At 45.8% G+C, this 20009-nt stretch overlaps 1 protein-coding gene across 1 annotated transcript in view; it reads right to left on the bottom strand.

The window, feature by feature from the left end:
- uxs1 (UDP-glucuronate decarboxylase 1) overlaps positions 1-20009 on the bottom strand; it is a 105780-nt gene that overhangs the window by 58513 nt on the left and 27258 nt on the right. The window contains exons 5-9 of the mRNA XM_052493167.1: positions 16661-16721; positions 14342-14522; positions 7491-7595; positions 5822-5881; positions 2190-2311 (exon numbers count right to left, since the gene is read on the bottom strand). Of these exons, the coding sequence (XP_052349127.1) occupies positions 2190-2311; positions 5822-5881; positions 7491-7595; positions 14342-14522; positions 16661-16721 (529 nt within the window). The remainder of the gene's footprint in view (positions 1-2189; positions 2312-5821; positions 5882-7490; positions 7596-14341; positions 14523-16660; positions 16722-20009) is intronic.

Below are 20009 nucleotides of genomic sequence, written 5' to 3'. Positions count from 1 at the left end.
TAACATCATCAGTCATTAGAACACTAGAACACAGTCATACCAGCCGTAGGATAACACATCAATTAGAACACTACAGTCATACCAGCCGTAGGGATAACGTGGGATAACATCAATTAGAACACTACAGTCATAACATCAATTAGAACACTACAGTAATACCAGCCGTAGGATAACATCAATTAGAACACTACAGTCATACCAGCCGTAGGATAACATCAATTAGAACACTAAAGTCATACCAGCCGTAGGATAACATCAATTAGAACACTACAGTCATACCAGCCGTAGGATAACACATCAATTAGAACACTAGTCATACCAGCCGTAGGATAACATCAATAAGAACACTACAGTCATACCAGCCGTAGGATAACATCAATTAGAACACTAGTCATACCAGCCGTAGAATAACATCAATTAGAACACTACAGTCATACCAGCCGTAGGATAACACATCAATTAGAACACTACAGTCATACCAGCCGTAGGATAACACATCAATTAGAACACTACAGTCATACCAGCCGTAGGATAACATCAATTAGAACACTACAGTCATACCAGCCGTAGGATAACACATCAATTAGAACACTACAGTCATACCAGCCGTAGGATAACACATCAATTAGAACACTACAGTCATACCAGCCGTAGGATAACATCAATTAGAACACTAGTCATACCAGCCGTAGGATAACATCAATTAGAACACTACAGTCATACCAGCCGAAGGATAACATCAATTAGAACACTACAGTAATACCAGCCGTAGGATAACATCAATTAGAACACTACAGTCATACCAGCCGTAGGATAACACATCAATTAGAACACTACAGTCATACCAGCCGTAGGATAACATCAATTAGAACACTACAGTCATACCAGCCGAAGGATAACATCAATTAGAACACTACAGTAATACCAGCCGTAGGATAACACATCAATTAGAACACTACAGTCATACCAGCCGTAGGATAACACATCAATTAGAACACTACAGTCATACCAGCCGTGGGATAACATCAATTAGAACACTACAGTAATACCAGCCGTAGGATAACATCAATTAGAACACTAAAGTCATACCAGCCGTAGGATAACATCAATTAGAACACTACAGTCATACCAGCCGTAGGATAACATCAATTAGAACACTAGTCATACCAGCCGTAGGATAACATCAATAAGAACACTACAGTCATACCAGCCGTAGGATAACATCAATTAGAACACTACAGTCATACCAGCCGTGGGATAACATCAATTAGAACACTACAGTAATACCAGCCGTAGGATAACATCAATTAGAACACTACAGTCATACCAGCCGTGGGATAACATCAATTAGAACACTACAGTCATACCAGCCGTAGGATAACACATCAATTAGAACACTAGTCATACCAGCCGTAGGATAACATCAATAAGAACACTACAGTCATACCAGCCGTAGGATAACATCAATTAGAACACTACAGTAATACCAGCCGTAGGATAACATCAATTAGAACACTACAGTAATACCAGCCGTAGGATAACATCAATTAGAACACTACAGTCATACCAGCCGTAGGATAACACATCAATTAGAACACTAGTCATACCAGCCGTAGGATAACATCAATAAGAACACTACAGTCATACCAGCCGTAGGATAACATCAATTAGAACACTACAGTCATACCAGCCGTAGGATAACACATCAATTAGAACACAAGTCATACCAGCCGTAGGATAACATCAATTAGAACACTACAGTCATACCAGCCGTAGGATAACACATCAATTAGAACACTACAGTCATACCAGCCGTAGGATAACACATCAATTAGAACACTACAGTCATACCAGCCGTAGGATAACATCAATTAGAACACTACAGTCATACCAGCCGTAGGATAACATCAATTAGAACACTACAGTAATACCAGCCGTAGGATAACACATCAATTAGAACACTACAGTCATACCAGCCGTAGGATAACATCAATTAGAACACTACAGTCATACCAGCCGTAGGATAACACATCAATTAGAACACTACAGTCATACCAGCCGTAGGATAACACATCAATTAGAACACTAGTCATACCAGCCGTAGGATAACATACCTTCTCGTAGTTCTGCACTACATATATTTGTTATAGCACACAGATCATACTCAGAAGTGGGAGTGTCTCCCGTACCTGCTTCATGTAGGCGTAGCACATTGTCTCAGCGACGCGTTTGCCCTCGTCGTAGCAGGCCCGGGGGCCGATGGGGTTCACATGACCCCAGTACTCCTCATTCTGGGGGTGCACTTCTGGGTCTGGGGGGGACAGATAAATACAGGTGTAAGTCACCAGGAATACAGTCAGTCACCTGTTATATATGATGTCAAATCCACTGAAACACAATCATCCTTTTCATTAGTAGTCGTTGTTCAGGATGAAAAATAAATAAATCATTATTGCAACAAGCTCAAATGTGTCCTACATAAACAGTAATCTATTTGATTGAAGGACACGGGAAAAGTAATCTTGTGAGACTCACACATACGCAAGTATGCATACAGTTGAAGTCGGAAGTTTACATGCACCTTAGCCAAATACATTTAAACTCAGTTTTTCACAATTCATGATATTTAATCAGGAAACACTTCTCCCTCACTAGCTTTAAGCACCAAATGTCAGAGCAGCTCACAGATTACTGCACCTGTACATAGCCCACCTATAATTTAGCCCAAACAACTACCTCTTTCCCAACTGTATTTAATTTATTTATTTATTTTGCTCCTTTGCACCCCATTATTTTTATTTCTACTTTGCACATTCTTCCATTGCAAAACTACCATTCCAGTGTTTTACTTGCTATATTGTATTTACTTTGCCAACATGGCCTTTTTTGCCTTGGTAGCATTGCATTTAAATTGTTTAACTTCTGTCAAACCTTTCAGGTAGCCTTCCACAAGCTTCCCACAATAAGTTGGGTGAATTTTGGCCCATTCCTCCTGACAGAGCTGGTGTAACTGAGTCAGGTTTGTAGGCCTCCTTGCTCGCACACCCTTTTCAGTTCTGCCCACATATTTTCTAAAGAATTGAGGTCAGGGCTTTGTGATGGCCACTTCAATACTTTGACTTTGTTGTCCTTAGGCCATTTTGCCACAACTTTGGAAGTATGTTTGGGGTCATTGTCCATTTGGAAGTATGCTTGGGGTCATTGTCCATTTGGAAGACCCATCTGCGACCAAGCTTTCACTTCCTGACTGATGTCTTGAGATGTTGCTTCAATATATCATCAATATATATATATCAATACATATCAATACATCATTTTCCTACCTCATGATGCCATCTATTTTGTGAAGTGCACCAGTCCGTCCAGCAGCAAAGCACCCTCACAACGTGATGCTGCCAACCCTGTGCTTCACGGTTGGGACGTTGTTCTCTGGCTTGCAAGCATCTCCCTTTTTCCTCCAAACCAAACGTAACGATGGTCGTTATGGCCAAACAGTTCTATTTTTGTTTCATCAGACCAGAGGACATTTCTCCAAAAAGTACGATCTTAGTCCCCATGTGCAGTTGCAAACCGTAGTCTGGCCTTTTTATGGCGGTTTTGGAGCAGTGGCTTCTTCCTTGCTGAGCAGCTTTTCAGGTTGTGTCGATATAGGACTAGTTTTACAGTGGATATAGATACTTTTGTACCGGTTTCCTCCAGCATCTTCACAAGGTCCTTGCTGTTGTTCTGGGATTGATTTGCACTTTTCACACCAAAGTATGTTCATCTCCAGGAGAAAGAATGCTTCTCCTTCCTAAGCGGTATGATGGCTACGTGGTCCCATGGTGTTTATACTTGCGTACAATTGTTTGTACAGATGAACGTGGTACCTTCAGGCATTTGGAAATTGCTCCCAAGGATGAACCAGACTTGTGGATGTCTACAATTTGAGGTGTTGGCTGATTTCTTTTGATTTTCCAATGATGTCAAGCAAAGACGCACTGAGTTTGAAGGTAGGCCTTGAAATACATCCACAGGTACACCTCCAATTGACTCAAATGATGTCAATGAACCTATCAGAAGCTTCTAAAGCCATGACATCATTTGTTTTGAATTTTCCAAGCTGTTTAAAGGCACAGTCAACTTAGTGTATGTAAACTTCTGATACACTGGAATTGTGATACAGTGAATTATAAGTGAAATAATCTGTCCGTTGTTGGAAAAATGACTTGTGTCATGCACAAAGTAGATGTCTTAACCGACCTGCTAAAACTATAGTTTGTTAACAAGAAATTTGTGGAGTGGTTGAAAAACGAGTTTAAATGAGTCCAACCTAAGCGTATGTCAACTTCCGACTTCTACTGTACATACACAAAGTTAAGTGGGCGTAGTCGAGTGTGTTCTGTTCTCTGGCTTTGACAGCAGTCCTACAGCTGGCCTGTTCATAGGTTCAACACTGTGGGGAGCATGTGCTGTACACAGCTGACCTTTCTCATTACAACAAAACCCAACACACCATATACACCATATACTGGGGCATTTGGAAATAGCCACGGGAATGTTTTTCAATACCATCAAAACTATTTTATAGATATGAATATTTGTAGCCACCTTTTAAAGTAAATACCTGCAGTAAACTGTGCAAAACGTTAGGAGACAAAGAAGATTGTGTTTTTCATTTCACCTGTCACATCATTCTTCATACTGAAGCGTACTGGTAGTCTCCAGTCACATAGTGTTTGTTTACAAGCACACAACAACGAGAGACCGGAGCCTTGCTAGTCACTCACTGTTATGCAGCATTCTGCATGTGATCTAGTTACAGTATAGAGTTCACAACTTAATGTTTTCCAGCTAGATATCATAATTCATTATTATAACTCTGGTACCCCAGGGAAGGCTCACACGAACGCATGCATGCGTGCAATGCTGTTATTGGCTCCTCAGGACACTGTTGTCTTTATCCAGAGGCGTGGTGAGCAGAGTTGAGGACAGTCACAAAGGAATTACCACGCAAACAAACAACAACAGCTGCAACAGCCTCTTCTTTCCTGTTACTGCTGTGGATAAAACTACTGAACCGTAGGAAAACAAAACAACGCTCATTTGCATAAGAAAGCGACATGTTGGCAAGCTTTAACTAAGGTTTGAGGGGATTAACAGTCATAACTCCATGAAAACACCCAGTCCTCCAGGCCTAGCATTGCTGTTTGCTCTTTCTGTCAACAGTTGGCACCAGTAGAGGAGGCTAATGTGGTGGTGGTGCGATAAAGGTCTGTCTCGCTCAGATAGCCCATCACCTCTAGCTTCGCATAAATCATTAATAAAGGGTCCGGCAGCGTACCTAAGCCTAGAGATCAATAAAGGAGGCAGGCTGAAGGCTCTGGCCATTAGCAGTAAACTATCTAGGCAATGGGCTCATGTCAGCCACTCGCGTAGTCGACTTCGGGTGGTAGACAGAGGGAGAAGGAAATAGAGTGAGAAAGAGAGTTCATCGGAAGATTGACTAAAGCGATCATTGTCTTTGTGTGTGCGTGTACTGTATGCTCATTGGTGCGTACATGCGTATGAATTCAGGGTGTTTATGGAGATAGCTGGTAGCTTGGAGACCCTGAGGACCTTGATCTGGCCAGGAGTGGACAGCAGCCCAGCCCAGATGCATTTATCCTCCCTCCCCCAGAGACATCCCGCTGACCTGTGGCTGAACCTCAATTAGCCACAACAACAGCTGACACTGTCTCACCAATTGTCTGTACACAGAACACCAGTTGTCAGTCAGGGAGAGAAAGATGATGTCGTAATAAAATGTCCACGCTGGTTAAACGGTGTGTGTGTGTGTTACCTCCGTACACCTCAGACGTAGACGCCAGCAGCAGACGAGCTCCAACACGCTTCGCCAACCCTGGAAACATACAAGACAAGAGCAATAAGACCCAGAGCCAAAAACCGTGGAGAGGCAGATCAGATCAATCAAGCCCAGAGCCTGTCCTGGGGAGAGCCACAGACTAGATCAATCAAAGCCAGAGTGGACCCTGGGGAGAGTCAGGCAAGAGTAATAAAGCCAGGCATCACACCTGTGGAGAGGCAGACAAGATCAATCCAACTCAGAGGGGATCCAGCAGTGGGACAGAGCAGAGCAGGGAGAGGTTGTTGTTGATGAGAGCAGGATGAGTATAGAAGGAGAATCTGGGAGGGGTAATCCAACCAAAGCAATGGGACTGGAGCCAGATACAGACAGTGGGAAAAGGACAATCCAGCATAGTGTATCTAATCAAAGAGTTCAACTTCACCAGCCTGGTCCCAGATCTGTACGTGTTTAAGCCAACTCCTCTGACTATACATGTTGACAAAACACTTCCCAGCCCAGATCTGGGACCAGGCTTTCACTTGGCAAGGAAGACATCTAAGTCTGTGGAGAGAGGAATCTAGGCCCCTCATATGTCCTATTAACCTGCTGTATATTACACCCCAATTACCCAACAACCTCCGCTGCCACTCTAAACCACTGAGAACTAAATGCACAGTAAATTGGTGTGGGGGTGATGGCATGAGATGTTCAAAGTGAAAATGCATGTGATAAAAATGCCATGCTGGTGACAAATACATCCCGGCGCCTCCAACCTCTCACACGCAATGCATTTCATAGTTTTCTGTGCCATAAATGTTTCTACTAAGATAATTACCAGACAGTTATGGTCAGTAATTGTCAGAGGATGAATGACACCTGTAAATGCACATGAAGGTGCCACACAGCGCAGACAATACATCGAATGCCTCTTCACTCTCAACGTGGCAATCGCATGTGAAATTACTACACACTCTCACGAAGAGATGGCTCTTGCAGTCTCTTTATTACCAGTGTGGCAGGGTAGCCTAGTGGTTAGAGCGTTGGACTAGTAACCGGAAGGTTGCGAGTTCAAACCCCCGAGCTGACACGGTACAAATCTGTCGTTCTGCCCCTGAACAGGCACTTAACCCACTGTTCCCAGGCCGTCATTGAAAATAAGAATGTGTTCTTAACTGACTTGCCTGGTTAAATAAAGGTAAAATTAAAATAAAAAATAAAGATGTGTGTGTGTGCGTCCAGTCTGTCAGCAATGGTGCTGCAGGGTCTGCAGGGTTTTGTTCGAGGGAGGGAGGTGAATGGAAAGGTAGGTGGAGGGAGAGAGAAGGTAATTAGAGGGACCAGTCTTCCATGTTATTTGTTAACTTTCCTCCCTCATGTTCCATACCCCCTGACGACTGACTGTCAGAGAAACCTGCCTCGTCACCAGTCCATTCATTATAATCATCAGCCAATCATATCTGCCTGCCAAACAGTGACAAGGGAGTTTCCGTGAAGATGGTTGTCACCATCGTTTTGGAGATATAATCAGAACTACCATTCAAATCTGTAGAAATTACAAAACCACAAAACAAAAACTATGCAAAGAAAAGTCCTTACTGATAGATCCAAACTAGACTAAAATAGAAAACTGCACTGCACCCAGTCAGTGTAATTCTTGACTCACCCAGCATGTTGAGGGTTCCTATAGTGTTAGTCTTCAGGGTCTTGATGGGATTGTACATGTAGTTGGGAGGAGAGGCAGGAGAGGCCAGGTGATAGATCTGGTCCACTGTAGGGGGGAGAAAGCGTGCGAGAGAGAGAGAAAGCGCGCGAGAGAGAGAGCGCGAGAGAGAGAGAGAGAGAGAGCGAGAGAGAGAGAGCGAGAGAGAGAGAGAGAGAGAAAGAGAGAGAGAGAGCGCGAGAGAGAGAGAGAGAGAGAAAGCCAGAGAGAGAGAGAGAGAGAAAGCGAGAGAGAGAAAGCGAGAGAGAGAGAAAGCGAGAGAGAGAGAAAGAGAGAGCGAGGGGGAGGGTGGAAAGAGAAAATAGGAGGGGAGAGAGATTAATGTAATTATTTGCACACCTGCAGAAAGAATACATTAAGGACATGGTATTGTAAAGGCACAATGAATAACAGTGGTTGGTGTCTGGTAGAAAAGAACATCATAGTGAAGGATGTTATTAGCAGCTACTGATCAGCTGCTACTGTATTAAGATGTTATGATCAGCTGCTACTGCATTAGAAGGATGTTATGATCAGCTGCTACTGCATTAGAAGGATGTTATGATCAGCTGCTACTGCATTAGAAGGATGTTATGATCAGCTGCTACTGCATTAGGAGGATGTTATGATCAGCTGCTACTGCATTAGGATGTTATGATCAGCTGCTACTGCATTAGGATGTTATGATCAGCTGCTACTGCATTAGGATGTTATGATCAGCTGCTACTGCATTAGGATGTTATGATCAGCTGCTACTGCATTAAGATGTTATGATCAGCTGCTACTGCATTAGAAGGATGTTATGATCAGCTGCTACTGCATCAGAATGATGTTATGATCAGCTGCTACTACATTAGGATGTTATGATCAGCTGCTACTGCATTAGAAGGATGTTATGATCAGCTACTGCACCAGAATGATGTTATGACCAGCTGCTACTGCACAGAATGATGCTGTATTTATGATCAGCTGCTACTGTATTAAGATGTTATGAGCAGCTGCTACTGCACCAGAATGATGGTATGATCAGCTGCTACTGCATTAAGATGGTATGATCAGCTGCTACTGCATTAAGATGGTATGATCAGCTGCTACTGCATTAAGATGGTATGATCAGCTGCTACTGTATTAAGATGTTATGATCAGCTGCTACTGCATTAGAAGGATGTTATGATCAGCTGCTACTGCATTAGAAGGATGTTATGATCAGCTGCTACTGCATTAGAAGGATGTTATGATCAGCTGCTACTGTATTAAGATGTTATGATCAGCTGCTACTGCATTAGAAGGATGTTATGATCAGCTGCTACTGCATTAGAAGGATGTTATGATCAGCTGCTACTGCACCAGAATGATGTTATGACCAGCTGCTACTACATTAGGATGGTATGATCAGCTGCTACTGTATTAAGATGTTATGATCAGCTGCTACTGCATTAGAAGGATGTTATGATCAGCTGCTACTGCATTAGAAGGATGTTATGATCAGCCGCTACTGCACCAGAAGGATGTTATGATCAGCCGCTACTGCACCAGAAGGATGTTATGATCAGCCGCTACTGCACCAGAAGGATGTTATGATCAGCTACTGCACCAGAAGGATGTTATGATCAGCTGCTACTGCATTAGAAGGATGTTATGATCAGCTGCTACTGCATTAGAAGGATGTTATGATCAGCCGCTACTGCATTAGAAGGATGTTATGATCAGCTTAGCATCTGTATTAAGATGTTATGATCAGCTGCTACTGCTTTAATAACATGAAATATGAAGGATGTTATGATCACTACAGCATTAGAAGGATTATGAACAGTTGCTACTGCACCAGAATGATGTTTGACCAGCTGCTACTACATTAGGATGGTATGATCAGCTGCTACTGTATTAAGATGTTATGATCAGCTGCTACTGCATTAGAAGGATGTTATGATCAGCTGCTACTAGAGAAGGAGAGAGAGGGGAGAGAAGGGAAATAGAGAAGGAGGAAAGAGGGGAAATAGCATTAGAAGGATGTTATGATCAAAAGAAGGATGTTATGATCAGCCGCTCACTGCACCAGAAGGATGTTATGATCAGAGGGGCTACTGCACCAGAAGGAGGATGATCAGAACGAGAGGCTACTGCACCAGAAGGATGTTATGATCAGCGGCTACTGCATTAGAAGGATGTTATGATCAGCCGCTACTGCACCAGAAGGATGTTATGATCAGCCGCTACTGCACCAGAAGGATGTTATGATCAGCCGCTACTGCACCAGAAGGATGTTATGATCAGCCGCTACTACACTAGAAGGATGCTCAGCCGATGTGAGCTTAGCATCTGTTTCATCTGACCACTTTTTAATTGATTGAGTCACTGGTGCTTCCTGCTTTAATAACACTGAAATATGCATGAGAGCACCAGCTGTTCCGGAAGACTGTGATCATGCTCTCCACAGCCGATGTGAGTAAGACCATTAAACAGGTCAACATTCACAAGGCCGCAGGGGTTACCAGGAGTCGTACTCAGAGCATGAGCTGACCAACTGGCAAGTGTCTTCACTGATATTTTCAACCTCTCCCAATCCGAGCCTCTAATAACATGTTTTAAGCAGACCACCATAGTCCCTGTGCCCAAGAACACTAAGGTAACCTGCCTAAATTACTACCTACGCGTAGCACTCACGTCTGTAGCCATAAAGTGCTTTGAAAGGCTGGTCATGGCTCACAACACCATTATCCCAGAACAAGAGGGGAAATAGAGGAGAAAGAGAGAACGAGAGGGGAAATAGAGAAGGAGAACGAGAGGGGAAATAGAGAAGGAGAAGAGGGAGAGGGTATATAGAGAAGGAGAGAAGGAGAAGAGAGGGAAATAGAGAAGGAAGAGAGAAGAGGGGAAATGCAGAGAGAGAGAGAAGAGATGCGAGAGAAAGAGGGGAAATAGAGAAGGAGAGAAAGAGGGGAAAGAGAGAGGGAGAAGAGGGAAAAGAGGAGGAAAGAGGGAGAGAGCAGAGAGAAAGAGGGAAAGAGAGGAGAGAGGGCAGAGAAAGAGGGGAAATAGAGGAGAGAGAAAGAGGGGAAATAGAGGAGAGAGAAAGAGGGGAAATAGAGGAGAGAGAAAGAGGGGAAATAGAGGAGAGAGAAAGAGGGGAAATAGAGGAGAGAGAAAGAGGGGAAATAGAGGAGAGAGAAAGAGGGGAAATAGAGGAGAGAGAAAGAGGGGAAATAGAGGAGTGAGAAAGAGGGGAAATAGAGAAGGGAAAAATACATTGATAGATCGCCCTTATACAACCAGTATTCAACCTGACGTCATTGCAAGTTTCGGCCGCTGACATGGGGATAGCTCTATGGAGAGGGACCAAAGGGGAAGTAGAGGGGTGAGAGGGGGTCCAGGGGGTATGGAGAGAGGGGACAGAGAGAGAAGGAAAGAGGGGAGAGTGAGGACAAGAGGGAGATGAGGTGGGTGAGGGATCACCGTGGCTAGAAGGGTGAAAAGAAGTGAGGGAATAAACAGGTGAGAGGTGTGACTAAGGAAATGAGAAAGAGAAGAGAAGAGAAGAGTTGAGGCAGAGAGAAAGGGGGCATAGAGATAGAGAGGACAGAGAGAGAGAGAGAGAGAGAGAGAACAGGCAGAAAGAGAGAGAGCAGAAAGAGCAGAAAGGTAGGGCAGAGTGAGGGTGAGAGAGGGCAGAGAGAGCGAGAGAGAGAGGGCAGAGAGAGCGAGAGAGAGAGAGGAGCGAGAGAGAGGGCAGAGAGCGAGGGCAGAGAGAGCGAGAGAGAGAGGGCAGAGAGAGAGAGAGAGAGAGGGCTGCGAGAGAGAGAGAGAGAGAGAGGGCTGCGAGAGAGAGAGAGAGAGAGAGAGGGCTGCGAGAGAGAGAGGCAGAGAGAGAGAGAGAGAGAGAGAGGGCAGCGAGAGAGAGAGAGAGAGGGCAGCGAGAGAGAGAGAGAGAGAGGGCTGCGAGAGAGAGAGAGAGAGGGCAGCGAGAGAGAGAGAGAGAGGAGAGGGCAGCGAGAGAGAGAGGGCGAGAGAGAGAGAGAGAGGGCTGCGAGAGAGAGAGAGAGAGGGCTGCGAGAGAGAGAGAGAGAGGGCTGCGAGAGAGAGAGAGAGAGGGCTGCGAGAGAGAGAGAGAGAGGGCTGCGAGAGAGAGAGAGAGGGCTGCGAGAGAGAGAGAGAGAGAGAGAGAGAGAGGGCTGAGAGAGAGAGAGAGAGAGAGAGGGCAGCGAGAGAGAGAGAGAGAGAGAGAGGGCTGCGAGAGAGAGAGAGAGAGCGAGAGAGAGAGGGCTGCGAGAGAGAGAGAAGAGGGCTGCAAGAGAGAGAGAGAGGGCTGCAAGAGAGAGAGAAGAGGGCTGCGAGAGAGAGAGAGAGAGAGAGGGCTGCGAGAGAGAGAGAGAGAGAGAGAGGGCTGCGAGAGAGAGAGAGAGAGAGAGGGCTGCGAGAGAGAGAGAGAGAGAGAGGGCAGCGAGAGAGAGAGAGAGAGAGAGGGCTGCGAGAGAGAGAGAGAGAGAGAGAGGGCTGCGAGAGAGAGAGAGAGAGAGAGGGCTGAGAGAGAGAGAGAGAGAGGGCTGCGAGAGAGAGAGAGAGAGGGCTGCGAGAGAGAGAGAGAGGGCTGCAAGAGAGAGAGAGAGAGAGAGAGGGCTGAAGAGGAGAGAGAGAGAGGGCTGCGAGAGAGAGAGAGAGAGAGAGGGCTGCGAGAGAGAGAGAGAGAGAGAGGGCTGCGAGAGAGAGAGAGAGAGAGGGCTGCGAGAGAGAGAGGGAGAGAGAGAGAGGGCAGCGAGAGAGAGAGGGAGAGAGAGAGAGGGCTGCGAGAGAGAGAGAGAGAGAGAGGCTGCTGAGAGAGAGAGAGAGAGAGGGCTGCGAGAGAGAGAGGGCTGCGAGAGAGAGAGGGCTGCGAGAGAGAGAGGGCTGCGAGAGAGAGAGGGCTGCGAGAGAGAGAGGGCTGCGAGAGAGAGAGGGGCTGCGAGAGAGAGAGGGCTGCGAGAGAGAGAGAGGGCAGCGAGAGAGAGAGGGCAGCGAGAGAGAGAGGGCAGCGAGAGAGAGAGGGCAGCGAGAGAGAGAGGGCAGCGAGAGAGAGAGGGCAGCGAGAGAGAGAGGGCAGCGAGAGAGAGAGGGCAGCGAGAGAGAGACCTAACCCACACTATTCAATTAGTCGAGAGGAACATTTTACATCTGGCTAGAAATTAATAAGGAAATTGTATATCTATATCCCCCCAGTAGAATCCCCATACTTTGATGGCTTTAGAAGCTTCTGATAGCCTAATTGACATCATTTGAGTCAATTGGAGGTGTACCTGTGGATGTATTTCAAGGCCTTCAAACTCAATGCCTCTTTGCTTGACGTGGGAAAATCAAAAGAATTCAGCCAAGACCTCAGAAGAAAATGTAGACCTCCACAAGTATGGTTCATTCTCAAATGCCTGAAGGTACCAAGTTCATCTGTACAAACAATAGTACGCAAGTATAAACACCATGGGACCACGCAGCCGTCATACCACTCAGGAAGGAGACGGTATGATACAACCACCGAAAAGGCAGTGATTGCAACACTTTCTTTCATGTCTACTCCCCCTCACCAGCGCTCGACGTCACTGGTCTAACCACCGGTAGTGGCAACAATCATTGCGCACACATAAGTATTCAGACCCTTTACACAGTACTTTGTTGAAGCACCTTTGGCAGCGATTACAGCCTGGAGTCTTCTTGGGTATGATGCTACAAGCTTGGCACACCTGTATTTGGGGAGTTTCTCCCATTCTTCTCTGCAGATCCTCTCAAGCTCTGTTAGGATGGAAGGGAGCATTGATGCACAGCTATTTTCAGGTATCTCCAGAGATGTTCGATCAGGTTCAATTCCAGGCTTTGGCTGGGCCACTCAAGGACATTGAGACTTGTCCCGAAGCCACTTGAGCGATGTCTTGGCTGTGTGCTTAAGGTTGTTGTCCTGTTGGAAGGTGAACCTTCGCCCCAGTCTGAGGTCCTGAGCCCTCTGGAGCAGGTTTCCATAAAGGATCTCTCTATACTTTGCCCTGTTCATCTTTCCCTCAATTCTGAATAGCTCTAGGGGCTCTAGGGAGAGTCTTGGTGGTTCCACTTATGACCGAAGTCAGTTTGCATGTGCCCGGCCGCCACAATGAGCCGCTAGAGTACGATCGGACAAGGACATCCCAGCCGGCCAAACCCCCCCTAACCCGGACGACGCTGGGCCAATTGTGCGCTGTCCCATGGGTCTCCCGGTCGCTGCCGCCTGCGACACAGCCCGGGATTGAAACCGGATCTGTAGTGACACCCCTAGCACCGCGATGCAATGCCTTAGACCTCTGCACCACTCAGGAGGCCCTATTAATTTGGCACTGAATAAGCAGTTACTATAGTCATTTATTGAACCTCTTGGTGGGAAAACCTTGAACATTTGCTCTTTATGACAGAATGTTAAAACTACATGAAATCAAACTTATTTTTTCACCAAGTTACACATCTCGAAAACCACCGAATTGGTGGAACAGCCCAGAAGCCTGTTGGACAGACTGACTGATGAAATTTTACAGGAGGGAGAGAGAGAGGTTTCAGTCTATCTAGTGGTATATTCTCACACCTGGTCTTCTAACACCAGTGAAGCGAAGCAGGAGATTACAGTACTGTGTGGCAATCCGTGTCTATTCAGTGTCCCTATTATATGTGCCACTATATGTGATTGTACGCGTGTGTGTTTCTGTGCCTGTGTGTTTCTGTGCCTGTGTGTTTCTGTGCCTGTGTGTTTCTGTGCCTGTGTGTTTCTGTGCCTGTGTGTTTCTGTGCCTGTGTGTTTCTGTGCCTGTGTGTCTGTGTGCGTCTTCACTCACCCTCGATGTAGAGCGGCTCCACCACGTCGTGGTTGATGAGCTCAAAGTTCTCGTGGCCGATCCAATGCTCCACGTTCCTCTTGCGGCCAGTGAAGAAGTTGTCCACCACCGTCACCTCATGGCCGTCCATCATCAGCTTATCAGTCAGATGGGAGCCAACAAAGCCTGCGCCGCCCGTTATCTAGGGGATAGAGGGTTACACCATGAGGGAGGGAGACAGAAAGAGACCCCACGAAGTCACCCTGCCTATGATCTAGACCGGGGCATAGAGGATCACACCATGAGACGGGGAGGAGACAGAGGGCACCAAAACCATCTAGACAGAGTAACATGGATCTAGTTCAGGATAACCATTTCAGAGTAACATGGATCTAATTCAGGATAACCACAACAGAGTAACATGGATCTAGTTCAGGATAACCACAACAGAGTAACATGGATCTAGTTCAGGATAACCACGACAGAGTAACATGGATCTAGTTCAGGATAACCACAACAGAGTAACATGGATCTAGTTCAGGATAACCATTTCAGAGTAACATGGATCTAGTTCAGGATAACCATTTCAGAGTAACATGGATCTAGTTCAGGATAACCACGACAGAGTAACATGGATCTAGTTCAGGATAACCACGACAGAGTAACATGGATCTAGTTCAGGATAACCATGACAGAGTAACATGGATCTAGTTCAGGATAACCACGACAGAGTAACATGGATCTAGTTCAGGATAACCATGACAGAGTAACATGGATCTAATTCAGGATAACCACGACAGAGTAACATGGATCTAGTTCAGGATAACCATGACAGAGTAACATGGATCTAGTTCAGGATAACCACGACAGAGTAACATGATCTAGTTCAGGATAACCACGACAGAGTAACATGGATCTAGTTCAGGATAACCACAACAGAGTAACATGGATCTAGTTCAGGATAACCACGACAGAGTAACATGGATCTAGTTCAGGATAACCATTTCAGAGTAACATGGATCTAATTCAGGATAACCATTTCAGAGTAACATGGATCTAGTTCAGGATAACCACGACAGAGTAACATGGATCTAGTTCAGGATAACCACGACAGAGTAACATGGATCTAGTTCAGGATAACCACGACAGAGTAACATGGATCTAGTTCAGGATAACCACGACAGAGTAACATGGATCTAGTTCAGGATAACCATTACAGAGTAACATGGATCTAGTTCAGGATAACCACGACAGAGTAACATGGATCTAGTTCAGGATAACCATGACAGAGTAACATGGATCTCTTTCAGGATAACCATGACAGAGTAACATGGATCTAGTTCAGGATAACCATGACAGAGTAACATGATCTAGTTCAGGATAACTACGACAGAGTAACATGGATCTAATTCAGGATAACTACGACAGAGTAACATGGATCTAATTCAGGATAACTATGACAGAGTAACATGGATCTAGTTCAGGATAACCACGACAGAGTAACATGGATCTAGTTCAGGATAACCATGACAGAGGGAAGACGGGAGAGAGAGCAAACTTTCAGTGTGTCCGAATTCTGGTCAAATCTTAACTTCAGATACAAGAGACAAATTGGGACATCTAACTTGGGGGAGAATAACATGGGGGAGAAAGATAATAATAGTATAGGCTGAGGTGAATAGAAAGCTGTTTATATTGAGATTGGGAAAGCACCATTTCAGTCAGACAGACCTGCCTTCAAGCTAGTTGCTGTTGGTTGTCCATTAAAGAGCAAGTGTAATATGTTTGGCCAACCAGCTACAGACACAACAGGTCCATCCCTAATGGGAAATTATCAGATGTATGAGGGAGTTATGCCAGCCAGACAACTCAGTGGGGAGTCAATATATATGAAATCATGATCTCAGAGCAGCACGACAGGCACTTTTGCCACAGGCAAAGTGTCACACGTTCCCTGACATGGTTTCAGAGCAGAGATCTGATCAAAAAGGTATGATTATCCACAGGGCAATATATGTTTTATATATATATATATATATATATATATATATATATATATATATCTATCTCTGAGGGAGTTAACATATATATATATATATATGTATATCTTTTTTAAAGTGTCAAGCCAGGGAAGAATGACGACCAGAGAGAAAATTGAAAAGTAATTGGACGTCTAAGAGGGCTGACTGGCTGAGGGCAGCAGGACAGGAGAATGGGTAGAAGAGGTGGAGATGGAGCCATGAAACAGATTCATGCTTTAAGTCCACGGTTGTGATCTCAGAGGTAAGAGAGGAACGTGTGTGTTTGTGTGTGGGGTGCTTGCATTTTTGAAACACTCACCAAAATCCTTTTCCGATCCTTCTCCGAGAGGAACTTCACAGGGGGGTATTTCTGAGAGAAACTGGAAATCAGGATAAACATTCCAGAAATGAAACCTTCGATTGGAGGAAAGTACATTAATACAGATCAAAGCCATGAAATCCATCTATAAGTCATGTGTGAGCATCATGTTGATGAGAGCTGTAAGGCTACTGGGTCTATCATGCTGAGAGATGAGTAACAGTCCAGAACAGAACAGTAGAGGACCTCTTTAGGGACATCATCTGGGCTTATTATTAGGCTTGGCCCCTCTGGCCTGTGGGCTAACACTGATTGTGGCAGGGAGCAGTGTGATTGTGGCAGGGAGCAGTGTGATTGTGGCAGGGAGCCATGCGAGTCGTGACAGGGAGCAGTGCGAGTCGTGGCAGGGAGCAGTGCGAGTCGTGGCAGGGAGCAGTGCGAGTCGTGGCAGGGAGCAGTGTGAGTCGTGGCAGGGAGCAGTGTGAGTCGTGGCAGGGAGCAGTGTGTGTTGTGGCAGGGAGCAGTGTGAGTCGTGGCAGGGAGCAGTGTGAGTCGTGGCAGGGAGCAGTGTGAGTCGTGGCAGGGAGCAGTGTGAGTCGTGGCAGGGAGCAGTGTGAGTCGTGGCAGGGAGCAGTGTGAGTCGTGGCAGGGAGCAGTGTGAGTCGTGGCAGGGAGCAGTGTGAGTCGTGGCAGGGAGCAGTGTGAGTCGTGGCCCTCCATATCCCCCCCAGGGGAGACTGGGCCACAGGGGAGACTGGGCGTGGCAGGGGAGACTGGGCCACAGGGGAGAGTCGTGGCAGGGAGCGTGGAGACTGGGCCATCCCCCGGGAGACTGGGCCACAGGGGAGACTGGGCCACACGGGAGACTGGGCCACAGGGGAGACTGGGCCACAGGGGAGACTGGGCCACAGGGGAGACTGGGCCACAGGGGAGACTGGGCCACAGGGGAGACTGGGCCACAGGGGAGACTGGGCCACAGGGGAGACTGGGCCACAGGGGAGACTGGGCCACAGGGAGATGGAAAAAACACATAACCAGCGTGACAACACACTATTTTCTTTGGGGAGTTGCAAAATATCTACCTCCTAAACCATTCAGAAAAGAGGGAGACATTCACTATTTCACCCCAATCACACAGCCCATTCAAGGCCATTGTGGGGCCGATATGTTACCTAACAGAACAGGAGTCATTCCCCCCTCCAAGAACTGATTGAGGTCAGGGCTTTGTGATGGCCACTCCAATACCTTGACTTTGTTGTCCTTAAGCCATTATGTTTGGGGTCATTGTCCATTTGGAAGACCCATTTGCGACCAAGCTTTAACTTCCTGACTGGTGCCTTGAGATGTTGCTTCAATATGTCCAAATATATATTTGTGAAGTGCACCAGTCCCTTCTGCAGCAAAACACCCCCACAACATGCTCCCACCCCAGTGCTTCATGGTTGGGAAGATGTTATTCGGCGTTCAAGCCCCCTTTTTCCTCCAAACATAATGATGGTCATTATGCCCAAACAATTCTATATTTGTTTCATCAGACCAGAGGACATTTCTCCAAAAAGTACAATCTTTGTCCCCATGAGCAGTTGCAAACCGCAGTCTGGGTTTTTGTGGCGGTTTTGGAGCAGTGACTTCTTCCTTGCTGAACGGCCTTTCAGGTTATCTCGAAATAGGACTCGTGGATTTAGTGTTGATATAGATACTTTTGTACCTGTTTCCGCCAGCATCTTCACAAGGTCCTTTGCTGTTGTTCTGGGATTGATTTGCAAAAACCGATAGATTTTTTCCTGCTTCTCAGTCCTTCTCGCTCACTACTGATTTGTCCCCCTCGCAACTTATCTCTGAAAAATGTGCCGTTAGGGCGAAATTAGATTTCCATCCAATTTGGCAGTGTTTGGTCGAGATGGCATGGTGAGTCTTTAAGAGGCATACTCAGGAAGCTGGGTGAACTTAACGTGGGGCAGACAGGTGCCCAGAGAGGCATTGATATGGGATTTAGTTCCATGATTAATCATGCCTGGGGACGTTCTGATGACTCTCTCTGTGTGTGTGTGTGTGTGTGTGTGTGTGTGTGTGTGTGTGTGTGTGTGTGTGTGTGTGTGTGTGTGTGTTCGTGTTCGTGTTCGGCGGTATACCAGGGTATTTGTAAATAGCCACGCTTTTTCAAAACCGTCAATAACGTCGAAACTACACTGAACCAAAATATAAACACAACATGTAGAGTTGGTCCCATGTTTCACTAATGTGTTTACTTCCCTGTTAGTGAGCATTTCTCCTTTGCCAAGATAATCCATCCAACTGACAAATGTGGCATATCAAGAAGCTGATTAATGACCATGCTGTTTACACAGGTGCACCTTGTGCTGGGGCCAACAAAAGGCAACTTTAAAATGTGCTGTTTTGTCACACAACAATGCCACAGAGGTCTCAAGTTGAGAGTGTGTGCAATTTGCATGCTGACTGCAGAAATGTCCAGCAGAGCTGTTGCCAGAGAATTTAATGTTAATTTCACTACCATCCTTATTGAAAATTTGGCTGCATGTCCAACCCACCTCACAACCGCAGACCACGTGTATGGCGTCGTGTGAACAGAGTGCCCCGTGGTGGCAGTGGGTTTATAGTATGGGCAGGCATAAGCTACGAACAACGAACACAATTGCATTTTATCAATGGCAATTTGAATGTAGAGATACCGTGACGAGATCCTGAGGCCCAATGTTGTGCCATTCATCTGCCACCATCAGCTCATGTTTCAGCATGATAATGCATGGCCCATGTCACAAGGATCCGAACACAACTTCTGGAAGCTGAAAATGGCCCAGTTCTTCTATGACCTGCACACTCACCAGTCACCCATTGAGCATGTGTGGGATGCTCTGGATCGACTTATACGACAAGCGTGTTCCAGTTCCCGCCAATATCCAGCTACTGCACACAGCCATTGAAGAGAAGTGGGACAACATTCCACAAGGCACAATCAACAGCCTGATCAACCCTACGTGAAGGAGATGTGTTGCGCTGCATGAGACGAAAGGTGGTCACATTAGACACTAACTGGGTTTCTGATCCACACCCCCACCTTTAATTAAGGTATCTGTGACCAACAGATGCATATCTGTATTCCCAGTCATGTGAAATCCATAGATGAGGGCCTAATTTATTTATTCCTTATCTGTAACTGTAACGAAAATCTTTGAAATTGTTGCATGTTGCATTTATCTTTTTGTTCTGTACATTGTCTTAGAAGTTTTGTTTATATATATATATATATATATATATATATAAAAATGTGAATATTTGTAGCTACCTTTTGAGTAAATAAATACCTGCGGTCAACTTGTGCAATACATTA

The sequence above is a fragment of the Oncorhynchus keta genome, chromosome 34 (assembly GCF_023373465.1).
Source record: "Oncorhynchus keta strain PuntledgeMale-10-30-2019 chromosome 34, Oket_V2, whole genome shotgun sequence".
Lineage (NCBI taxonomy): Eukaryota > Metazoa > Chordata > Actinopteri > Salmoniformes > Salmonidae > Oncorhynchus > Oncorhynchus keta.
Note: the sequence above shows the minus strand (reverse complement) of the source record. Positions and strands in the feature narration are given on the sequence as shown.